Source organism: Sus scrofa, chromosome 14 (assembly GCF_000003025.6).
Source record: "Sus scrofa isolate TJ Tabasco breed Duroc chromosome 14, Sscrofa11.1, whole genome shotgun sequence".
Taxonomy (NCBI): Eukaryota; Metazoa; Chordata; class Mammalia; order Artiodactyla; family Suidae; genus Sus; species Sus scrofa.
The window spans coordinates 116,110,942-116,133,565 of NC_010456.5; the positions used below are offsets into that span (position 1 = coordinate 116,110,942).

At 40.1% G+C, this 22,624-nt stretch overlaps 1 protein-coding gene across 2 annotated transcripts in view; it reads left to right on the top strand.

Moving 5' to 3' along the window:
- SORCS3 (sortilin related VPS10 domain containing receptor 3) overlaps nucleotides 1-22,624 on the top strand; it is a 615,258-nt gene that overhangs the window by 523,766 nt on the left and 68,868 nt on the right. For both annotated transcript variants that reach the window (XM_021072812.1, XM_021072813.1), the window contains one exon: nucleotides 7,797-7,904. In XM_021072812.1, the coding sequence (XP_020928471.1) occupies nucleotides 7,797-7,904 (108 nt within the window). The remainder of the gene's footprint in view (nucleotides 1-7,796; nucleotides 7,905-22,624) is intronic.

Below are 22,624 nucleotides of genomic sequence, written 5' to 3' on the forward strand. Positions count from 1 at the left end.
TCAGAGAAACACAGGAAAACAATAGTTCCAACCAATATGTGCCTCTAAGAAGCAAAAGTGCATGTGCTGTTCTGAAGAACTTCCAAGTGGCTACCATCCCACCACCCCGTGCATTTGGGATAATGTAAAATGGAGCAATGCATCTCACCAAAGGGAGGAACATCAATCCTCAGTGACCACTGTTAACTCTATTTCTTTGCTAGAGAGTTCCCAGGAGGGCTCTGGTTATTCTTGGAAGATTCTCTTCCTTTTGGTGGATCTCACCTCAGTATCGTAAAGTCATAGACCCATGGAGTAAGGAAGTGTCTTGGAGGACATGTAGTCTAGTTTCACATACAGTATAGCAAATATTTCTGTGACACTTAAGAGGGTTAGCCTGCTTCACCAGGACTGCACCACCCTGACCAACTTGCAGAAGCCTCCAAATGGTACATTGGCTTGAGTTGTTAGAAAGATTGTGCTGAGAAATAATGAATCTATGTGTAATTTCTGTTCATCCATCTCTGTCCTGCTGCACAGACTAATGCAGAATAAGTCTGCTCCAAAGATGCTTGAGATTTTTAGAGTCCTACACTTGGAAGGGACCTCAAGAGATGGTTTTATCTAGGCTTTCTAGGTTCTGGAAAATGGTAAGATAAGCAATTCAAGACAGATTCTATGCATTTGTTCATTTATCTCTCACATAGTCATTGAGAATATTCTATTTATCAGGCATTAGTATGGGTGCTGGGATGTACCATTGAACATAATAAAATACTCCGGAGCTCACACTCTTGTGCAAATACTTAACTTTGCTTTTTAGAACAATTATGAACATAGAAATCTCTCCTACTTTATTCTCTCTATATTTTAAAATTGATATTTTCATGCATCTATCTACATTCTCTCTGATTTCATTCACAGACATTACCCCTTTTCAATAGACAACGAATGGAAACATGTTTGTGCGTTTAACTATTTGGAAGCACTCTTGCTAAAAAATTTAAAAGGCAATGATAAATGACTCAGCTCTTACTCTTCTTTTCCCTAAGCTATCTTCATAGAACCTGTTTCTAGAACAGCCTGTTTCTTACTTTTAATCACACTGATTGTCAGTTTTCTACAATGATTGAAACTGAACATAGTATTTAGGATCTGATGGCAGGATAATGTTTTTTATTATGCATGCTCTTTATCTGTGAACACGTACTAGACTCACAGTGACTTGATTACCTCTGACAATAGGGACGTTTGCTGGAAAATATTTACCTCGTGATTGACAATCACCTCAGGTGTTTTTTGTTTTGTTTTGTTTTTCTTTTCTTTTTTTTTTCCCAGCTTGAGCTCGTCGTTAGTTACTTTTTTTTCCTGTGAGACTCTTTTTTTTTTTTTTTAAATTAAGCATTCTGCTTTAAGCTGGTCCCATCTTATGAGTGACTTCCAAAACTACATCCCTGGCTTAAGCACTCTCCAAAACTCCAGATCCATCCATCAAAGTTCTTCTTGATAGTGTCACAAATGGAAATACAAGATCATCTCAACCTTGACATGGACCAAACAGAAACAACCAAATCAATAAAAGCTTTGCTTCTCCTATTCTCCCTATTTCCCTATCTCAGCTGATTAACCCCCCAAATCCATGGTGTCTGTGATTTCTTTCTTTTGTTCAAGCAAAATTCTCTTGACTCTACCTATAAAAATATTCTTACTCTTTCCATCTCTTTCTGTCTCCACTATTATGAGTGGAGTATTTGTCCATACTCCTTCTCTAACTTGGTCTCTTATAATAGCCACACCTCCCCCACTGATTCATCTTTTTTTTTTTTTTTGTCTTTTGTCTTTATAGGGCTGCAACCGTGGCATATGGAGGTTCCCAGGCTAGGGGTCAAATTGGAGCTATTGCTGCTGGCCTACACCAGAACCACAGGAACTCCAGATCCGAGCCATGTCTGCAACCTATACCACAGCTCATGGCAACGATGGATCCTTAACCCACTAAGCAAGGCCAGGGATTGAACCTGCAACCTCACGGTTCCTCATCAGATTAGTTTCTGCTGCACCATGACGGGAACTCCTGATTCATCTTTTTGCATCCATTTGGGGCCCTAATAATCCATTCACCATGAAGAAATAAAAGTTATCTTTTAAAGGCTAAATCAAAACATATCATTGCAACTTCAGCTGGAAACAAGGTGCTTCAGAGTCTGTCCCAGACTTATCTTCTTGACTCCATTCCATCATGCTCATCCCTTTCCCATGCATCTATACCACGGACCGTCTTTCTGCTCTTTCCATACAGCAACTTCACTTCACACCAGGTCTTCCCTCTGGAAGGGCTCTCACCTTGATCTTTACACAGCTGGTTCCTTATTATCATTCAGATCTCAGTTTAAATGTCACCTCCTCAGAGAGGACTTTCTTGAATTTTCAATACAAAGTAACTATTTGATCACTTTCTATCATATCACTGTTTGAGTTGTCTTCATGACACTAATTTCTAACATATATTTTTGTATCCATTTATCTATATATTGCTTGTCTCCTCAAACTAGAACATAAATTCCACTGAAACTATGACCTTCCTTTTCTTGTTCATTGCTACGTCCCTAGAACAGAGGCTGCTGCCAGAAGAGGCACACGGTAGATATCAATAAATATTTGATGAATGGGAGTTCCCATTGTGGCACAGCAGGTTAAGAACCTGACATAGTGTCCATGAGGTTTCAGGTTTGATTGCTGGTCACAATCAGTGGGTTAAGGATATGGTGTTGCTGCAAGCTGTAGTATAGGTTGCAGATGAGGCTCGGATCCAGTGTTGCTGTTGCTGTGGTATAAGCCGGCATTTAGCCCCTGGCCCAGGAACTTCTATATGCCACATGTTCAGCCCTAAAAGCAAAAAAAAAATATATATATATAAATGAATTCTATTTTGATTTGGTTTTATACTCTCATCTTGCCAGTATTTGAAGGTCAGTTGTAACTTTACTCCTATCTCCCTGAGTATTGGAGATCTTACCGATTTCAGCTTCACCTGTGGGCATAATAAGGAATTCCACATTCCTTTCTCTTGGCCATTGATGAGCTATTGAATTTAGAGAAGAAGTTGGGTCCCATGGGGTTACCATTCAATAGATTTACTTCAGAACACCTGAAAACTCTCAGTCATCAGAAAGAATAGCTCTCCCAAATGGCAGACCCAGATTTCTGATACTCAAGTGATTTAATTTTATAGTGTATTTTTTTTGGAGTTTTTAAGAAGTTTAGTTTTTATTTTAATAATTACCTCAGGCTAAGATATTCAGGTGTTAGAAATTACTGATCTCAGAAAGTCACCCAAATGGCACAAACCTGGGCTTCAAGTCATGCATTGACCATAAATGACAGTCATGGGATCCATTCTTCACTCTGGCCCTAGAGAACTGTCCTCTTGCTAACACTGATGTTATGCCATCCTTAGACTTTGGTTATTGTGAATGCTAGCCTTCCCACCTGGATGTCGCCATTTCTTATTTATTTTCCTGATCCCATTCTTCTGTCTAAACCATGCTTTTGCCCCTTGCATGTGAAATCAGTTCATACAGCACCCTTTTATCTTCTGAAGTTGCTCTCTCCATCTTGGGCTTAGTTTTACTTCAGAGCTCAGACCTAAGAGATGAAAAGGCTGTGATGGTCCTTTTGTGTCTACTTTGTGGTATCTTTTCTGCATATATAGAGATGACTGTCCTCTAGTCTCCTGTTAATGGCAGTGGTGTGACAGCTCCCCCTTCCCTGGGATGCTGGTGGCACTCCTTGCAAGTTTTTCTGCTGGGGTTAATAACTGACCTTCAACCGTAAGAAAATTCTGAGGAGGAGAAAAGGATGGAGGCCTTCAGCCGCTTTGGCTTCTTCCTATCAAGATGATAGTCAATTACTTCAGAGTCATCCAAAAAAAAAAAAAAACTAGAATAAAATAAATATCATCTTTCACCTCTTGGACTTACCAGATAGTCTACTACTTAGTGGCCATGATATGCTTTGAAAAACACCTGTGATTATTTTAGGACCCAAGAGGGTACATGGCATGAAAGGTAAATCCATTCTCAAATATGCTCTTATTTTCACTATATTTTTCTTTTTCTTTTTTTGCTTTTTATGGCAGCACCTGCAGCATATTGAATTTCCCAGGCTAGGGGTAGAATCAGAGCTGCAGCTGCTGGCCTACACCACAGCCACAGCAACACCAGATCTGAGCCGAGTCTGCAACCTACATCACAGCGCATGACAACACCAGATCCTTAACCTACTGAGTAAGGTCAGAAATCAAACCCCCATCCTCGTGGATACTAGTCAAGTTGATAGCCACTGAGCTACAATAGAATGTCCCTTATTTTCACTCTTTTATTATTATTAAATTATAGTTGATTTACAATGTTTCAAGTTCTGTTGTTCAGCAAAGTGACCCAATTGCACACATTCCCCTGTGCTGTACACTAGATCGCCATTGCCCATTCATTCCAAATATAAGTTTGCATCCAAAAACCCCCCAAAATGCCCATCCATCACACTCCCTCCCCTTTCCCCCTTGGGAACCCAAAGTCTGCTTTCCTTGGCCAAACATAAATTCTGTTTCTGTTTGTTTCTTTTTTTGATAGGATCATCTCTTCCATATTTTAGATCCCACAAATAAGTGATATCATATGTTATTTGTCTTTTTCTTTCTGGCTTAATTAACTTAGTATGAGAGTCTCGAGATCCATACATGTTTCTGCAAACTGCATTAGTTTGTCTTTTTTTATGGCTGAGTAATATTACATTGTATGTATGTACCACTTATTAATCCATTCATCTGTTAATGGATATTTAGGTTGTTTCCATATCTTGGCTATTGTGAATAGTGCTGCTATGAATATAGGGGTGCATGTTATCTTTTTCAATGAACATTTTGTCTGGATATATGCCCAGCAGTAGAATTGCTGGATCCTATGGTAGTTCCATATTTCCTTTTCTGAGGTACCTCCATATAGTTTTCCATAGTAGCTGTACCAGTTTACATTCCAACCAATAGTGGAGAAGCGTACTTTTTTCTCCACATCCTCTCCAGCAATTGTTATTTGTTGACTTGTTAATGATGGTCAGTCTGACTGGTGTGAGATGGTACCTCATAGTAGTTTTTATTTGCATCTCTTTAATAATTAGTGATATTGAGCATTTTTTCATACCCCTCTTGGCCATCCATATGTCTCCTTTGGGAATGAGAAACTTACTTCTGAAAAAAGATGTTCAGATCTGCCCAGTTTCCTCTGGTTCAGCTTTGATGATTATTTAGCCTTCAGTATATTTTTTAAAAAAAGGCTAAAATAGCCAAGTCCTTAAATGTCAAAACAGCTCCAATCTCTTAAGCGTCTGCCAAATATCCAAGTTGTTCTTTGCAGTAAAGATGATGCTCCCTGAAGAATGGCTACTTCAGTTTGCTACTCAATCACACACAAATGCCTCACCTTCTCTTTTTTTTTGGGGGGGGGGACTTTCAATTTCTATAGTCTTTAATTAACAAATGAAAGGGAAGTTAAAAAAGTCAAAACAATGTTGCTAACTATCATCACTGTGCTGTACAGTAGATCTCTAAGACCTCATTCATCTTGCATAACAGAAACCTTGTACCTTTTAACCTACATATCCCCATTTCCAGCTCTGCCTACCCTCCACTCCCACCTCTTCAGAAACCAGCTTCATGGTGGCCAATGTTCACTATGCCTCTTTTTCTATCTATCTATCTGTTGTATATCTATCAATCTATAGCTATCTCTCATGTGTTTATTTTTTTAAAGTTTCATTAAAGTATAGTTGATTTACAAGATTGTGATAATTTATGCTGTACAACAAAATGATTCATTATACATATGCACACATCTTTTCTCTTTTCCCATATAGGTTATCACAGAAAATACTGAGTAGAGTTCTCTGTGCTGGACAGAAGGTCCCTGTTTATTTATTTATTTATTTGCTTTTCAGGCCTGCACCTGCAGCATATGAAAGTTCCCAGGCTAGGGGTTGAATTGGAGCTGCAGCTGTGACCTACACCACAGCTCATGGTAATGCCAGATCCCCAACCCAGTGAGCAAGGCCAGGGATCGAACCCACATCCTCATGGATCTTAGTTGGGTTTGTTAACTGCTGAGCCACAAAGGGAACTCCATGGTCCCTGTTTATATCAAAAGATCGATTTATATACTTTAAATATATACAGTTTTTATATATATGAAAGATACCTCAAAAGTTATAAAGTCAAGACTGATAATTTAGATGCTGATAATTTAGGAACTCATAAAACCTTTTCTGAGTGTCATCTGATTTTGTTTGTAGAATAGGCCAAGGTATGCAAGACATTATCCAGAACTTGTTCTATGGCAGATTAGTTTGTCTAGCTGGGTGATGAAACTGACTTTATAATGTTTAAAATGAATATATTTGGGAAGAGAGGATAAGATAAAAAGTAAATATGCAGAGCATGGACTGAATAGCTGACTAGTAATGGGAACAGTGGTTCACATCCAGTTTATGGATGCTAGTATAAGTCATGCTTGAAAAATGATTGGATGGATTAGAAGAGTTCCCTTGATCATTTCTTATTTTTTTCATTCGTATATTCATTTAACATATGTCAATGTTTCTACTAATTACTAGGAATACAAAAATGATTCGTATGGTCTTTGACCTCAAAAAATCACAGTTCAGTGGGAAAGTCAGACTTTTTTTTTTTGAAACTCTGTATGTAGTATCAATTAAGAAGCACTGTGACAAGGATATCTTGGTGACATCAAGGGGGTTAGTCGATGAACAAGATATACTGTGATCCCTGAAGTTCCAAGATTATAATGTTGAGTTGAGGGATTCAAGATGAGTTAAGAGGTCCTCACTTAGAGTTATGTTAGGGGAAGGCCTGGGTGTTGAGGGAAAATAGAGTTTCTACAGGCGAACTCAGAGAATCCTATGCTGTGGAGTCAGAGAATTATGAACTGACCAGGCCAAGAAGGATAACCAAAGATAAATAAATAAAAGCAAATAAAACTGCCTGAGGGAAGGAGGAGTGTCAGGAAAAGCTTCTCAGAGGAGACGGTCTTCAGGCTTATCCTTTGGTTAAATCAAGGGGAACAGGACACTCAATAATATCAAGAAGGGGAAGAAAGCAACCATTCAGAATTGCTCAAGTCTTCTCCACTGGCAGCCTCCCTTTTGGATGTGTCCACAAAGGGCCAGAACTTCCTCTTACTGCTGGTTGAAGATGGAATGGTGTTGCCCAGAACAATGTCTCATACTCTATACTTGTCCCTAAAAGCCCCGTAGAGTGGCATGGGGGAAGGAAAGTGATACTTCATCCATTTTGAACAAATAGGAAATTGCTATTTTTAAGGTTTGATCTGAAAGACACACACCTCCCCTCCCATAGGGTATACCCTGTGCTACTCAATTTATCTGTGTCAGAAACTCCAAAGGCTGAATTGATTGTGCTGTAAATTGAACCCCGCATTCCATTCTGAGTACTCAAAATGTGACATTCCATCCACTCAGCCCTCCTACCTGGATTTTTTTTTTTTTTTTATTCTGAGATGTTGAAATATTTCTGCAGGGCTTGGTGCTGTCTTTGCCTGGGCCAGGAAATGCAGTTTTGATCAAATCTCATAATAATATGGGGAGATGTTGAAGATTAATACCTATTGATAATCCAAACTGCCAGAAAGTGAGATACAGAGGAGAATTTAATAACCTGAAAAGTGGTTGCAAAAAAGAGTGTGGTTTTATTTTCAGCTGTTTCTTTCATGTCCTTTTTCCCAACCCAGGGTGAGTTTCGATGAGGGCCACTCCTGGGACAAGTATGGTTTCACCTCACTTCCTCTCTTTGTTGACGGGGCTCTGGTGGAGGCAGGTGTGGAGACCCAGATCATGACGTGAGTACTTCTTTGGCTGTGGTCCAAAGCAGCCCAGCAGCCTGTGCTCTACTTTCACAGAGGCCAAGGGCTTTTCCCAAAGCCTTTCCATCTCTGGGCCAAAGCTGCTTCATCTGTAAGATGGAAATACTGATGCTTGCACCCACCCACCAATTCGAAAGGCTACTGACAGCATGAGAGAATTTGAGCTTCTAACTGAAAAGTTATGGTTTCTTATGGAATTAAAATATTTTAACAGAAGTTTGTTGTGGCTCAGTGGTAACGAACCTGACTAGTATCCATGAAGGTGCAGGTTTGCTCCCTCGCCTCGCTCAGTGGGTTAAAGGATCCAGCGCCATGAGCTGTGGTATAGGTCTCAGACATGGCTTGGGATCTGGCATTGCTGTGGCTATGGCATAGGCTGGCATCTGTAGCTCTGATTCAACCCCTACCCTGAGAACTTTCATATGCTGCAGGTGCAACAGCCCTAAAAACACTATATATATATATAATTTTTGTTTATCCAGAACTCATGTGAGCAGGAGCTTAAGTCTTTAGATGTGTTTTCTCTCTTTCCAGAACAGTCCAGTAAGGGGCTAGTTATGGGGACAGAGGTAGCAAAACAGTACTGAAAACAGGGAATTTTTTAAAGGAAGCTCCTTGAGTCTCACACACACACACACAAACACAAGTTGTTCCCATTCCACTTCAGGTTAATTTGCTGTGAAAACTTTTCTACATTACTTTACAATGAGACTAGAGAGTGGTGATATAGATCTTAAAGCTGGAAAAAGCCCTGAAGTAATTTCTGAATTGTTAAAGAAGGTGGTAATAATGTGATGTTCTCAAAAAATATGTCAAAATTTAGTGCTTAAAAAGCCAATCACCTATGTGTGTTGGTGTGCACGTGTGTATGGGGTTGGGGGGGCATGGGAAGGCAATTATGATACTTCTTCACCAGCAATACCAAACCCCACCTTCCTCCCCCTCCGCCACTCTCATGTGGCTGGAATATCTTACACTTTAATTATTCCCTGGAGAATTTGCTGTATCATGGAGTGGGCACAGAAAGGGTCATAGTCATGCTTCTGCGCTGGTTTGGAGGAAGGAAGGCTATCATCTTCCTACTCTAGGGGCCACTGCTGTTCTTTCAACCTTTGTATTCATTAATTTCTTTATAGTTTAAATCAGTCCTTTCCAAATATGAGACTGACTGATGAGCTTTGAACATGAAGCAGGTAGCTCATTTCTATACATTACCTTTTCCCCAGAGTGATCAGTTAAAAATTCCTTCTTAAGTGCAGTTTTGATGCAATGGCGTAATCTAGTCCCAGACTGGGCCACTTTGCCATGTCCCTCCCATTCACTTCCATGCTCAAAGGGTTAGCCAGCCACTCTCTGGGCTTTCAGAGTGACAGAAAGCACACAACCATAACAGAAAATGGCACACAAATTGGGGAAAACAAACATTAAAAAAAAAACAACTAAACAAAAGAGTAGTCCAGGGGTTAGGCCACCCTAGCTAGGATTCTGTATAATCCTGTGGCTTTGGAATACCTAACTGTCCAGTGGCTAGTATGCTGGATTTCCATGACTTCATTTGTGAAATTGAATCTCTCCTTCTTCTTTCTAAAATGTTTACATTCTTGGGGGGCTCCTATTGTGATAAGGAACTTGACTAGTATCCATGAGGGTGTGGGTTCAATCCCTGACCTCACTCAGTGGGTTAAGGATCCAGCATTGTCGTGATGTAGGCTGGCAGCTGCAGCTCCAATTTGACCCCTAGCCTGGGAACTTCCATGTGCCACAGGTGCAGCCCATATATATATATATATAAAATGTTGACATTCCAAAAATCTTCCCTTTTTAGGAAATTCAGTAGAAGCACTGCTAAGGGTTCCACATCTACAGGATTTATCCTTAGAAATACAAATATCCTCACTACTTAAAAAAAGTAAGACAGTATCCTCACTACTTAAAAAAGATTCATAAAGAAAAATTTTGGTGGTTCCACAAAATGTCTTTAAAATTATTTGGAACAAGTGCAACAAAGAGTGATTTTACATTATCTTTGAATTTTTCCAAATTGCTACTACAGCTTTCTAACTCCAAGGGTGGTGAACTCTGTCTTTTAAAATAAGCCTTATTTGGGGGCATATGCTATGTGTTAGGCACATAGACCCACTATGGTTGGAAATTGAAAGATAAGTCAAACCCTAGGAGGAGCTGCTTTGATCCTTCCAAGGTAGGTGTATTACATTCATAACTGATGTCTTCAGATAAGATCTTGTGGTTGTTATAGGATTTCTATGAACCGTTCTTTTGTTCAGTGTAAACAAGGGTTTCCTGTAGAATTTGTTGCTCAGGAAGTATAGTTGTAATTTGCATTTTTCAGTAGTTTCTTCTTATTTTCCTAAAACACACCCCAAAACAGAATTATCGCACCCTCTAAATTTTTAATTAAAGTTCCAATAATAACAAATAGACTCTTTTGTTAAACTGTCAAATCACTTTACCAATTAAGAATTAACAATATTGTATGCACGTTTCGCTGTTCAAGTCAGGGACAGTATTTAAGATATGGTATATTATTAATGCTTAGAGTCTAATGCTTCGTCATTTGGTGGATATACAGCAACAATATGTTATATGATTACAAGTCCTATATGTTCAAAGAAAACTTATATCACAATGTAAATTTTATTTCTAAAATACAAATAATATGTGTGTGTATATATATATACACATTTCGTGAATATATATATATTCGGGTGCATATGTGTATAGACATATGCACACCTATGAATGTACATGTATATATATAGGTGTATAAATATAGAGGAGGTTTAGATAACAAAGATACAGTGAGAGAGAGATCCCAAGGATCTAAGGTCCTGGCAAGACATTGGTGAAGTTATACTGTAAAAAAAATGATGCTACTTATATGCCAGATACAGTTAGATGAGCAAGTCAGGGAGAAACCCTTGTCCTCATGGACTTTGCAGACTTGCGCATTAAAGGTGACAAACAATTGACTGTCATGTTACCCAGAATACTCTGCCAAGAGAGTAAAGTTTTTTCTTATGAATTCCAGGAACCATATCATGGAATACTAAAATACCACCACATTTTTTTCCATGGGGAGCTCTGACCATGAATTGACTTTTCCAGTTTATTTTTGATCCTTCACTTAGTCCCTTGATTAAAAAAGAAAACCTTCCTCTTCTCTGAGACATCCTCTAAGACGTCCATCAAAGAGTTTTAGGTGCTAAGTTCTAAGTTCTGTAAGGCAAAGGTGCACACAGTCAAGAAGTTTGTAGTCTGCTTAAATTCATCAGGCCAGATATGGCTGCTCATCATAGTCAGCTCTGACATGGTCCTGACATGGTTGGCAGATATGTGTGGCCCTGAAGTCAGGTCTTCCCTGTTATTGTACTAGAGAGACATGTTTGTCCTCCCTTTATTCTGTTTCTCCTCATCGCGTAGTGTGGTTTATCCTGGGTTCTCTTCTATGGCACCTCTCTGAACTCACTGCCTGCTTCTCTTGGGAATTACTTTGAACAATAGCACATGTACCCAAATCTCTATATGACCTGGCTTTCCCAGCAGGTTTAAGGCTGACAGCTTAAATTCTGTATTCATCTAATCTTAAAGGGTAATTTTTTTTTTTTCACAGTTTTAGATGGAGTTTAGCTGGTTACATGGATACGAGGGAGATTGACCTCAAGGCCAAACCATTTACTGAAAAGATGAGATAGCACTCCTATTTTTCTTTCTTCCCCAATAAGACTTTACAAAGTGTGGCAGAGCTTTTCTCCCCTTTCTACCTTGCTTATCAAGATCCTGTAAGTACTAGTAAGTAGAAGAGGAACTAGAGTAGTGCATACTTAAATGGGATTTGAGATGGAATGGTATTTGTCCTTCATGGAATTAAGATTAGTTTGGAAGCAATCATCCAACCAAGTATAAAACAATTCAAGCTCTTTTTTTTTAACTTTTTATTAAATTCAAAGTTTCTCTAGTATTACAGTGATCCAGGGCTCTTTAGACAACCAGAAGGGTGGATCCTGGAATGATTGCCAAGAGACAATTTCTCTGCCTTAGGTGTGAAAAGACTTTATTTTTTTATTTTTTATTTTGTCTTTTTGCCTTTTCTAGGGCTGCTTCCGTGGCATATGGAGGTTCCCAGGCTAGAGGTCTAATCAGAGGTGTAGCCACCAGCCTACACCAGAGCCACAGCAATGCGAGATCCGAGCTGCGTCTGCAACCTACACCACAGCTCACGGCAATGCCGGATCCTTAACCCACTGAGCAAGACCAGGGATGGAACCCGCAACCTCATTGTTCCTAGTCAGGTTCGTTAACCACTGAGCCACGACAGGAACTCCTGAAAATACTTTAAAAGCAAGAATCCCTCTAAGGATGACCAGTGCTTTTATCTCATGGAATGGCACAATGGCAAAGACAGACACCAGAGTTCAAAACGGTTTATGTATGCCTTAGAAACTTCGAGGACAGGAAGTCCATTTGGGGACAAGATTGCTCAACCTTGCCATTTAACCAAAACTTATTAATGGTATAGGCTATTTGAATTCTGTATCTTTCTCTCTGTTAACCCTGACTCTAGCTCAGTAGAGGTCAGGAAGAAAGAAGGGCTAGCTCATTGACACTAAGGTTTTACCTGCATTTGGAGGATTTAAATATTTATAATTTTGTGATGGTTAGTGTTATGAGTCATCTTGACTGGGTCATAGGATGCCTAGATATTCGCTCAAACATTATTCTGGTTGGTTCTATGAAGGCATTTTTGGGTAAGATTAGCATTGAAGTCAGCAGACCCAGTAAAGCAGATTGTTTTCCCTAATGAGGGTGGAATGTGTCTCATCAGTTGAAGGACCAGATAGAACGAAAAGGCTAACTCTTCCCTAACAAGAGAGAATTCCTCTTGCCTGGATACTTTTGAACTGCAACATGTTTTTTTTTTTGTTTTGTTTTGTTTTTGTTTTTGTTTATTTCCTTGCCTTTGACTCGAACTAGAACTTTCACTTTTCCTGACTCTCAAGCTTGGAACTACACCATTGGTTTTCCTGTGTCTCCAATTTGCTGACTCACCCTGCAGGTCTTGGGACATATTAGCCTCCATATGTCCTATGTATCTCTCTCTCCCCCATATCTATGTCTAGGTCATCTTTATTTGTATCTCTATCTCCTATTCATTATGTTTCTCTAGAGAGCCCTGCTACTACACAGTTCATTCATTCGAAAACATTTAATGAGCCTCCGGTATGTTTGAGACCCTCTTACGTGATATTCAAGAAGTAAAAGCAGTTATTTCTACATTTATGGAGCTCTCAGTCCAGTGTTGGGGGGAGTAGGAAACACAACATCAAGAAACCCTAATTATATTACCAGAATATAGGTATAGGCACATAAAAGACTCACACATACAAAAGGTGATGATTGAGTTAGTTTGGAAATTTCCATAGCAGTTCACCAGTGGAAAACCAATTAGTAGGTAACAGAAAGAAAGCGCAAAAGAAGGCGCACATTTTATCAGTTTTGTTGAATACTGTAGCCTCAGTACCCAAAAGGGGGGTAGGCACATAGTAGGGAATCAATAATTATTGGTTAAGGAGTTCCCATCCTGCCTCAGTCAGTGGTTAACAAACCCGGCTAGTATCTATGAAGATGTGGGTTTGATCCCTGGCCTTACTCAGTGGTTTAAGGATCCAGTATTGCTGTGGCTGTGGTGTAGGCTGGCAGCTACAGCTCTGATTTGACCTCTAGCCTGGGAATCTCCATATCCCATGGGTGTGGCCCTAAAAGGAAAAAAGACAAAAACAAAAATTAGTAATTATTAGTTGTACAAATGAGTGACCTCAGGGCAAAGGAAAAAACCATAAGAGAGCATGACTGGATGTTAAGGGGTTGAGACTATAAAGGGTCTTGGTTATGTTTACAAATTAGATACTGAGTGATGTTCTTGACATTGGAAATTTGGAAACAGCCCTCCTTTTCTCAAACCCCTGGAGGGCTTTCCAGTGCCCTTAGGATAAATTCCAAATTCACTGAATGGCCTACAAATATCTACATTGAGTCCCTCTCTGGGTCCTTATTTCTGGCATCCATACGTCTGAGCACTCTTCCCTGATCCACTGATCTCCCTGCCCTGGGGTCTTTGTCTGTGTGCACATCTGCATTGTGCTTGCCCTCCCTGGTCGAACAGCCGGGCTTCTGGGTATCTTAGGTCTCAGCTTAAATATCAGTTTTGTTTTGTTTTGTTTTCTGGCACATATTCCTTTAGCCCACTAGATCAGGTTGGACTCCTATGCTATATGCTGTCCTAGCCCAATGTAGGCTTCTTTTACAATATTTCAGACCATGTGTATTAATGAAAATGGTAGTTTGTTTAGTACTTCCCTGTCCCTTGATCTACCCTTAAGACACAAACACACATACATATGTATGTAAACACCCACACACAGGAACTTTAAGTTCCCATGAGGGAGGATCTTTGTGTATCATGTTCTTTGACTGCCGTATGCATCAGTTTTGTACTAGCACCAAAGATTTAACCATATATATCTATATATAGATATATATATATCTATATATATATATAGAGAGAGAGAGAGATTGAATAAATGAACAAATTAGCACATGAATCTTATGAATATTATCCCCAATAATCTTACCACTGTTGTGATTATAATGACATCCCTGGCTCATGGCTCTAGCATTTTAGGAAAATGATTGAAGATCTCCAGATATTCTTAAGTTTTTTGTTCAAAATCCAGTAGTTGCAAGTTATGGGAGCCTGGGGTTGGGTAGGAATTAGAGTGGCCTATGTCTATGTGATAAAGCAAGGAGTGGAATGGCAGTGGGCACAGAGGGACAGCTAGAGAATTGAGGACTGGCCTGGGAATGATTTTTTAATTCCTCCACCTTCCACAGAATCTCTTCAGCTTCCACTTCTCCTGGAGGCCAAAGCTCAGTAGCATGGAACATTCTAACACAGTGGCTTTATAGAGGAATTTATTTGAACTAGACAGTCCCCAGCTTGCAGGCATGGGATTTGCTTACTTTTATTGTGCTCTTTTTTTCCAGTGTCTTTTCAAATGTTATTATTTCAACATCTCCCTGGTAACCCTGATGGGAACCATCTAGTCTAATATAACTCACAGTGAAATGTGATCATTCTTATTACTTAAGGCCAAGAACAGAGAGGGTTGATTGACAAGCCAGGGGCCTATTGTGTCTCAGGCAGGGTGACTGACAAGCTGAAGAGCCTATTGTCATCATAGGCAGTGGCTCTCCAGGTAATGAAACATCTGCTTTTTTTTTTTTTTTTTAGGGTACTTTGGGCTCATTTGGTCCACTATTGGCCCTCAAATTGGCACTTTAAGAAGCGCTCTTTTTTGCTTGGCTGGGATATGGAATCAGATGGAAAAACACTGTTTTCCTGTAGCCTCAAATCTATATTAGAAATTCTTGATATGAAATGTTGAACCTATTGACTGTGATTTAGCTGATTTTTCACAGGGAACAGGGAGAACCTGGCAGCCTCCCAAGGGAAAAAAAAATCCCCAAAGGGAGGGGCACAGCTTCCCTGGAAGAAAGCAGATACTTCTCACCAGGAGTGAGCAGCAGCAAGCCTGTGTCTGTTCCACACATTCCTTTGTGGCAGGTATCTCTCCAAGTTCTTTCTCAAACTTGATTTCATTGACATCTCCCAGTAACCCTGCCAGGTAGATCAGATAATTGTCCATGGGAAGAGAAGAACACTGAGACTCAGAGAAATAAGTGCTCAGCTCACATATTCAGCAAACGGAAAATTGACAGCAAGGAATGTGAATATCAAACTCTAGGTTTGGAGCTGAAATTTGAGGAAAGGCACTAGAATTCTCCCAAGGTGTGCTCAGAAAAGAACCATGGTGTTGGGGGTGAGAGTGCTGGAATATTATTCACCAAGTGCCATTGGCTTCCCACTGCCCTGCCAGACACAAGTACAGTCTATCTGAAAGAAGATAACAAATACATGAAAGAACTAGAAATCAAGTAAATGGTAAGGTGTAGCACAAACTGTATTTGCCATTGGATATCAAAGAAGGGATTAAAAATAGAGTAGCTAGGGCTTTATGTCTATGCAGAAAGGGGGACCAAGGACATCCTAGGTTGGGGACAGTGTGAACAAACTTGGAGCAGAAGAATGTGAACATACCTAGGCTGTAGAGGGGAGAGTGAGAGGTGGGGAGGGACCGAGATGTGCTCAGAAAATTGTCTAGGGCCAATTGCCTCGCTGACTCCCTATGTAAATCCCATTCTAATTGGTATAAATCTCGGATCCATTGTTCCAGCAGCAGAACTAATAGTCAGAGTGAAAGAAGAGAGATAACATTTGCCTAGAAAATTATGCAAACCCCAAAGCTGCAGAGGTTTGAAAAAAAGAGAAAAGCTAAGACCTTCTTTCTACTTAAGAGACTGTGACCACAAGCTTAGCAGGGAACATGCTCTTAAATCCAGCCTTGGCACAACATGGAGACCCAGCCCTGGGCTTAAATGCATTGTTTAGCCTCTCGTAACTGCATCCGATAAAGTCGTTGGAAATGAGCCAGTGCTGCTTCCATTGATCTGTTTTTCGATTCTTTGTTGTTTGCTGGAAAAGTCTGATTTTGCTTTGCCTAAAGTAAGTCATTCGCGTAATCGGCAAATCCAGTGAACTCCCAAGTCATCTTCGCCAGTCACTGCTGGACTCAGGCCTTTCAGTTAGTACCAGACTTGCCATCAATTCAAGAGCCCACTGAGTTGGGGCCACAGTGTGCAAAATTAGAAGGCATACCTACTTAGGGGGCTTGGATGATACTGGAAGGTACTGGAAGGATAGTCTGGAAAGAAAAGGCTTATTTTGACTGATGGATTGCTGTGTGTGTGGGATGGCGTGGTGGCTGAGAGCATGGGCTTTGGAGGTCCACTCTCCAGGGACAAGGCTGAGATGGCCACTTACATCATGGTGACCTTAGATGTCTTGCATACCTTCCCTCTGAGCCTGAGTTTCCTCATGTGAATGTGACAATGAAGTGAAATAACCTCCACTGAGTGACATTAGAGATGTTTTCAGTCTCCATAGTTTAATGATCGAAAAATGGGCTACCTACCGGGAAGAACTTTGGCCAACTAGGGCAGGGGTCAGTAGATTCTCTCTATAAAGGTCTTAGACTTTGCTGGCCACAGGGTCTTTGCTACATCAACTTGGCTTTCCTCTTCTGGTGTTGAAAGCAGTCACAGACAATATGAATGAATGGACATCGTGTGTTCCAATAAAACTTCACCTATGGACACTGCAATTTCAATTTCATACAATTTTCACGTGATGGAAAATATAATTCTCCATTTGCTTTCCCCCACGCCCATTAAAATGTAAAAACCATCATCAGGCTCTAGTCCATCTACAACAGGCCTTGGGCCAGATTCGTCCCACTGGCTATAGTTTATTGACCTTGAACAAGAGAGTACATGGAGCTTAATCTGTTGTGGCTGCGTTACAAAATATCATTTAAATTTTTGACACAGTTTCTACAAACTTCTCCTATCCACAAACTACTTCAGTTATGCTCTCTTTGGAAATACAGTTGTCCCTTGGTATCTGGTGGGGATTGGTTCCAGAACACCCCTCCCAACCATGGATACCTAAATTTATGAATCTTCAAGTTTCTCATATAAAATGGCATACATAATTTTCGCACATCCTCCCACATACTTTAAGTCATCTCTAAATTACTTATAATACTTAATACAATCTAAAGACTATATAAATATTTGCAAGTGTGTGGCAAATTTAAGTTTTTCTTTTTGGAATTTTCTGTATTTTGGTTTTAATGTTTTTGTTCCGTAGTTAGTTGAGTTTGTGGATGTGGAGCAAGCAGATGTGGAGGGCTGACTATTTGAATAGACAAATCATCTGAAATGGTCGAGAAGTTTCCTCATTTCTTATTTTAACCATACAGACGAGTCCCACCTCTTTCAGGAAGCCCTCCATATTTCTTCCAGGTCTCCTTTATTTTGTTTTATTAAATTTCTGTCTTAAGCTTCATGGGTTAGATTATAGATATGTTTAGGTTGGTCTGCACTTTTCTTAATGGAGCTAAAATTTGCAGACAAAAAAATCTCACAGCACTGAGCTCCAAATGCCCATAGTCCAATAAACTGCTAGAGCTCCATGGCAGCTGGCCATTTTCCACTGGCTGTACTATTTCTTGCCCCACCTCTTACCTGATATACATGTCTTCTCCAGGTGTTGCAGCTTATTCATTGTTCATTTAAGCTGGTTCCTGTAAGATTTTGAATTTGTGATTCCTAATATAGATTCTACATCCATAATTTCATACCTATAATTGTTTTCTTACAGTTCTTTTCGAAAGTCTTAAAAAATACAGTAAAGTACAAAGAGGAGTATTGCAAGCACCTGTATACCAACCACTTTGAATTAATAAATGTTAACACGTTATCCTTTGGGCTTCAGATTTTTAAAGCAAATATGCAAAACATCCCAGTAGAGTTGGATTTCTCGGTATTGTCCATTCTCAGACCCTATCCCCTCACTCCCTTCACAGATCAACCACTGCTGTGAATTTGGTATGCATGTTGATGTTTTTAGGACACATTTAATTATCCATAAAACTATATGTAGTGTTGCTTTGTGTGTTTTTTAAATGTGTAATTATCCAGATTCTATCATTCCTCTATATGCTTGTCAGTCACTGTTATCTCTCTTGGGACGTATCCATTTGTTTCAGACACTTATAATTCTGAGGCATTTTGTCATGGCATGCATATGCAGTTTATTTCTTCATTCTCCTATTGATGGACCTTTGGCTTGTTTCCAGTTTTGCACTATTACAAACAGTATTGTCCTGTCTTGGATTATGCCTCCAAATACATCAATAGAAGTTTTCTGAGCTGCAGACCTAAAAATGGAATTGCTGGGTCATGGTGAATTGGCTTTGTCACCTTTATTTTTGTACTGTGCTCTGTTTTACACATTGGTCGTCCCTGCAGTCAGGGTGTGAGGTCTTTTTTTACTCTGATAGATTTGTAAAGTTGGCAACTGCCTTATTTGTCATCCTCATCAGCGCAGTACATGGAGGACTGTGGATAATTGGGGCTCAGCAAATACACTGAGAGTGAATAATACTGTGAGACTAAACTGCAAACTACTTAAGGGAAGGGGCTGACTTCTACTTTTTCTTTTTTTATCTGATTCTTTTTACCTCTTGGTGCAGGATTTGACACAAAGCAGGAAACAGAAATGCAATGACAAAGGAAAACCAGGTGTCCCCCACCCCTTTACAGCTCTTTTAATTCCCAGATATTCCTCCCCTCTCAAATCCCATCTTGAACATTCATTTTCTCCCTTTTGTTTCCACCTCTCAGATTCTCCATCACTCAGCTCCTGACTCATCTTTCACAGGTTCACAGACTACATTCCCAATGCTGTGGACTGGAAACTTTCAAACCCATGGAAGGAGCTTATTAAGATTTTTTTTAAGAGTTAAAGTTGTTTAGATATTGAATGATTTCTTTAAATGCATTTAAAAGATAAGCTTTCTTTCTTTTGCCTCTTCAGATCCAATGCCTTTTAGTCTCTTTCTCAACTGTCCCTCCTCCTCTCCAGGTGGTTATTTTCAAACCTTTAATCCCTGTCTCTTCACCATCTCACCCATCATCATACCATGTAACTAACATGGCTCTGTGTGTATGATTCCTTGTTGTCAATCCCCTGCCTATTTCTATTACGGTCTTTTTCATGTCGCACTTTCACTCAATGCAATTCCCCTGAAGCCAATGACCTCCTTTATCACTAATCCCTTCCACATCTTAAAGGGAAAACAATTAGGTGGCAGGGATGTGGCCTGAATTTCTGGAGACCAATGACCGAGGACCAACATAGCAAAGACAAGGGATTATGGAGGCAGGAGGCAAAAGGAGGCGTGGAGGGCCTAGGTCTCTCAGAAAGAACTGAACTCTATAGGAATGCTTAGAGAAGGACTCAGGAAGCCACATGGACTGAGTTGCTATTACAAGAGAGTTGATTATGTCTTTATGTAACAATATGTATTGAGTGCCCACTACAAGGTAGACACTGTCCTGAGAACTTTAGGAGCTGGGCTGGGCATAAACAAGATGGGCAATGTCTCTGCTGATGGGAAGGCACTGTTTTATAGCTTATTCTATACCTTACAGAGAAAAAGGTCAGTTTTTTATGAGGTTATATGGCTAATTCTGAGTCTTAGACGGAGGTGGCAAAGAAGATAGTATGTGACTCACTGGAATCCACTCAGCTAGAATACAATTTCAACTCTAGTGTTTAGGGAATATTTTCCATAATGCAATTTTGAGCTTTTAGTGGTGGTGATGTGTGTGTGTGTGTGTGTGTGTGCGCGCGCGCACATGCTTGTTTGTGTGTGAGACAGAGACAAAAGGGCAAATGTACACACACAGAGGAGGGAGGAAGGGAGAGAGAAAGGGAGGGAAGGCAAGATATCTCACAGTTGCTTCTAACTTCCAAAGATTTTATCTCTGGTTGTGAATTCTGATTACTGTTTATCTCTTAGTCTGAGAAAGAAGAACACTGTCAACAAATGAAAAGGAATATCACAGAGAATCAAAAATGGTTAACTCCAGTAGGGTGTTTATTTTCTCATCTATAGATTTTTATAGTTTCTGTTTTGTAGTGAGAATGCATGCTTTTTATAATGAAAAAAGAGAAATCATTTATCAACATGTACTTACAAAAAAAAAACAAGTAAGAGTTCTCTCATGGCTCTGGGGATTAAGGGTCTGGTGTTGTCACTGCTGTGGCTCTGGTTACAGTTATGGCATGGATTCAATCCCTGGCCCAGGGAACTCTTGCATGCCATGGACACTGCCAATAACCCCCCTTCCCACCCGCCAGTAGCTTCCACATAATAAAAGCATAGAGGCTGCATTTAAATATGTATGGATGATTGTGTGGGTAACACTTACTCTACCTTTGAAGTTGTGACCTAAAGGAAGGAGAGTCTGAACTACCCACCGTCACTCTGCAGTGTGTAAGTTAATCATTTACACACTGAATCATTTCACATAAACGGACTACTGGAACCCAATCAAAGACAAAAATGGAAAAAGACAAATCCCACATGTAAAATAAAAATTCAGGAAATTGCTAGATAGTGGCTTCTGATGAAGCAGTGCTCGAAATAGTTTTTTCAAGGTCATTCGGTTAACTTATTCTGCGTTTGTAAGTTATTGTGTATTTTAAAAATTAATGAAAGATTTAATTATAGCAGGCAGGGTTGCCTGCGACCTTTTGTGAAATGACTTCGTCATAAATCTGCACGTATTTCAGAACTGTTTTCCAGGTTTCTAATAATTTGCTCTGAAATTAATGACATCCAGCCAGTGAAAGAAGTCAAGGCTGGGTAAAAAGGATTGAGCTGGGATATGCGGTTTCCTAGCAATGGCTACTTCTAAGTCTTGGATGGAGATGGCAGAGAAGATAGTGTGTGACTCACTGGAATCCACAGCTGGTTTAATTGTTTACTTGGAAGAATGAGAGATAAATCTGGTGTGTCAATAGGATAAATTGCAAGTAGCCAGGCTGGGTCATTGCAGAACATTCAGTTTGGGGCACATATATCTACATGTCAACATGGAGGCAACACCTGGACCGACAGGAGACTCCTTCCTCTCTAGTACCCACAGGGATCCTCCCTCATTTGTGAACTGAAGGTCTGTGCCTGCCTTCTGGCTTGCTGGCCACCTGTGAAGCACAACCTAGATTCCATAACCCTAGCATCTCTGACCTTGACCCACATCAGGAGCTCAATGACAATAGCTAAGCTGTCTCTCTGGAGGGGAACAGGCTCATTTCCCCGGAGACCAGGACACATCATTGTCTATGTCATTCTGATGATTTATTGGACCCATTAGGCTATGCAGACGAATGCCAGTCTTAGTGCACCAAAGGAAATTCTCTTTTAAAAGAACCTAATAGCATACATCTATAGTTCCAGAGTAGCAGGGCACAGTTTGAAAAACCCAGAGCTCTCTTTAGACACAGGAGGCTGAAGAAAAGGCAGCCTAATGTGGAAAGTGGGTCTTGTCTGAAGCCTTTCCTGATTACACATAGCCCTGGATTTGGTCAAATTCCTACCATGTGTTCCTCCAGCAATTACTGTCATATATGCTCTACCATGATTCATCCTGCAAGCTGCAAAGGTTTCCCATGAAAAGCAGTCAGTGTGGGAGAAAGAACTGGATTTCAGATGACTTGGGTTCTATCCCTTTGTTTTCTTGAGCAGGCCACTACTTTATCTGGGTTTTGTTTTTTCCAGATAGTGGGTGAAGCTCTGTTCTTTTTCATGCCCCAGGGACTCCCAACCAGAAACCAAGCCAATGAAGATTGCAGTTTAAGATCAAGTACATAATTCCTCACAGAATAAATACTTTTGATCTTGAGACAAATTGAGCCATAATTGGAGCTCTCTAGATATAACCTCTACATATTTCTCTTTTTCTTCCTTCCTCCAACTGTGATTTCAGTTTTATATATTTCATGCTGTTTCTGCCTTTTATGCAAGCAGCCTATGATAAGCTGGAGCAAAGAGCCTCCTCCCCGCCCCATGCCCATACCTCTGTGCTGAACTGTGCAGTTAAATGACTGCTAATTAGTTACAAAACACAGAAGAAGGGGTATGAGA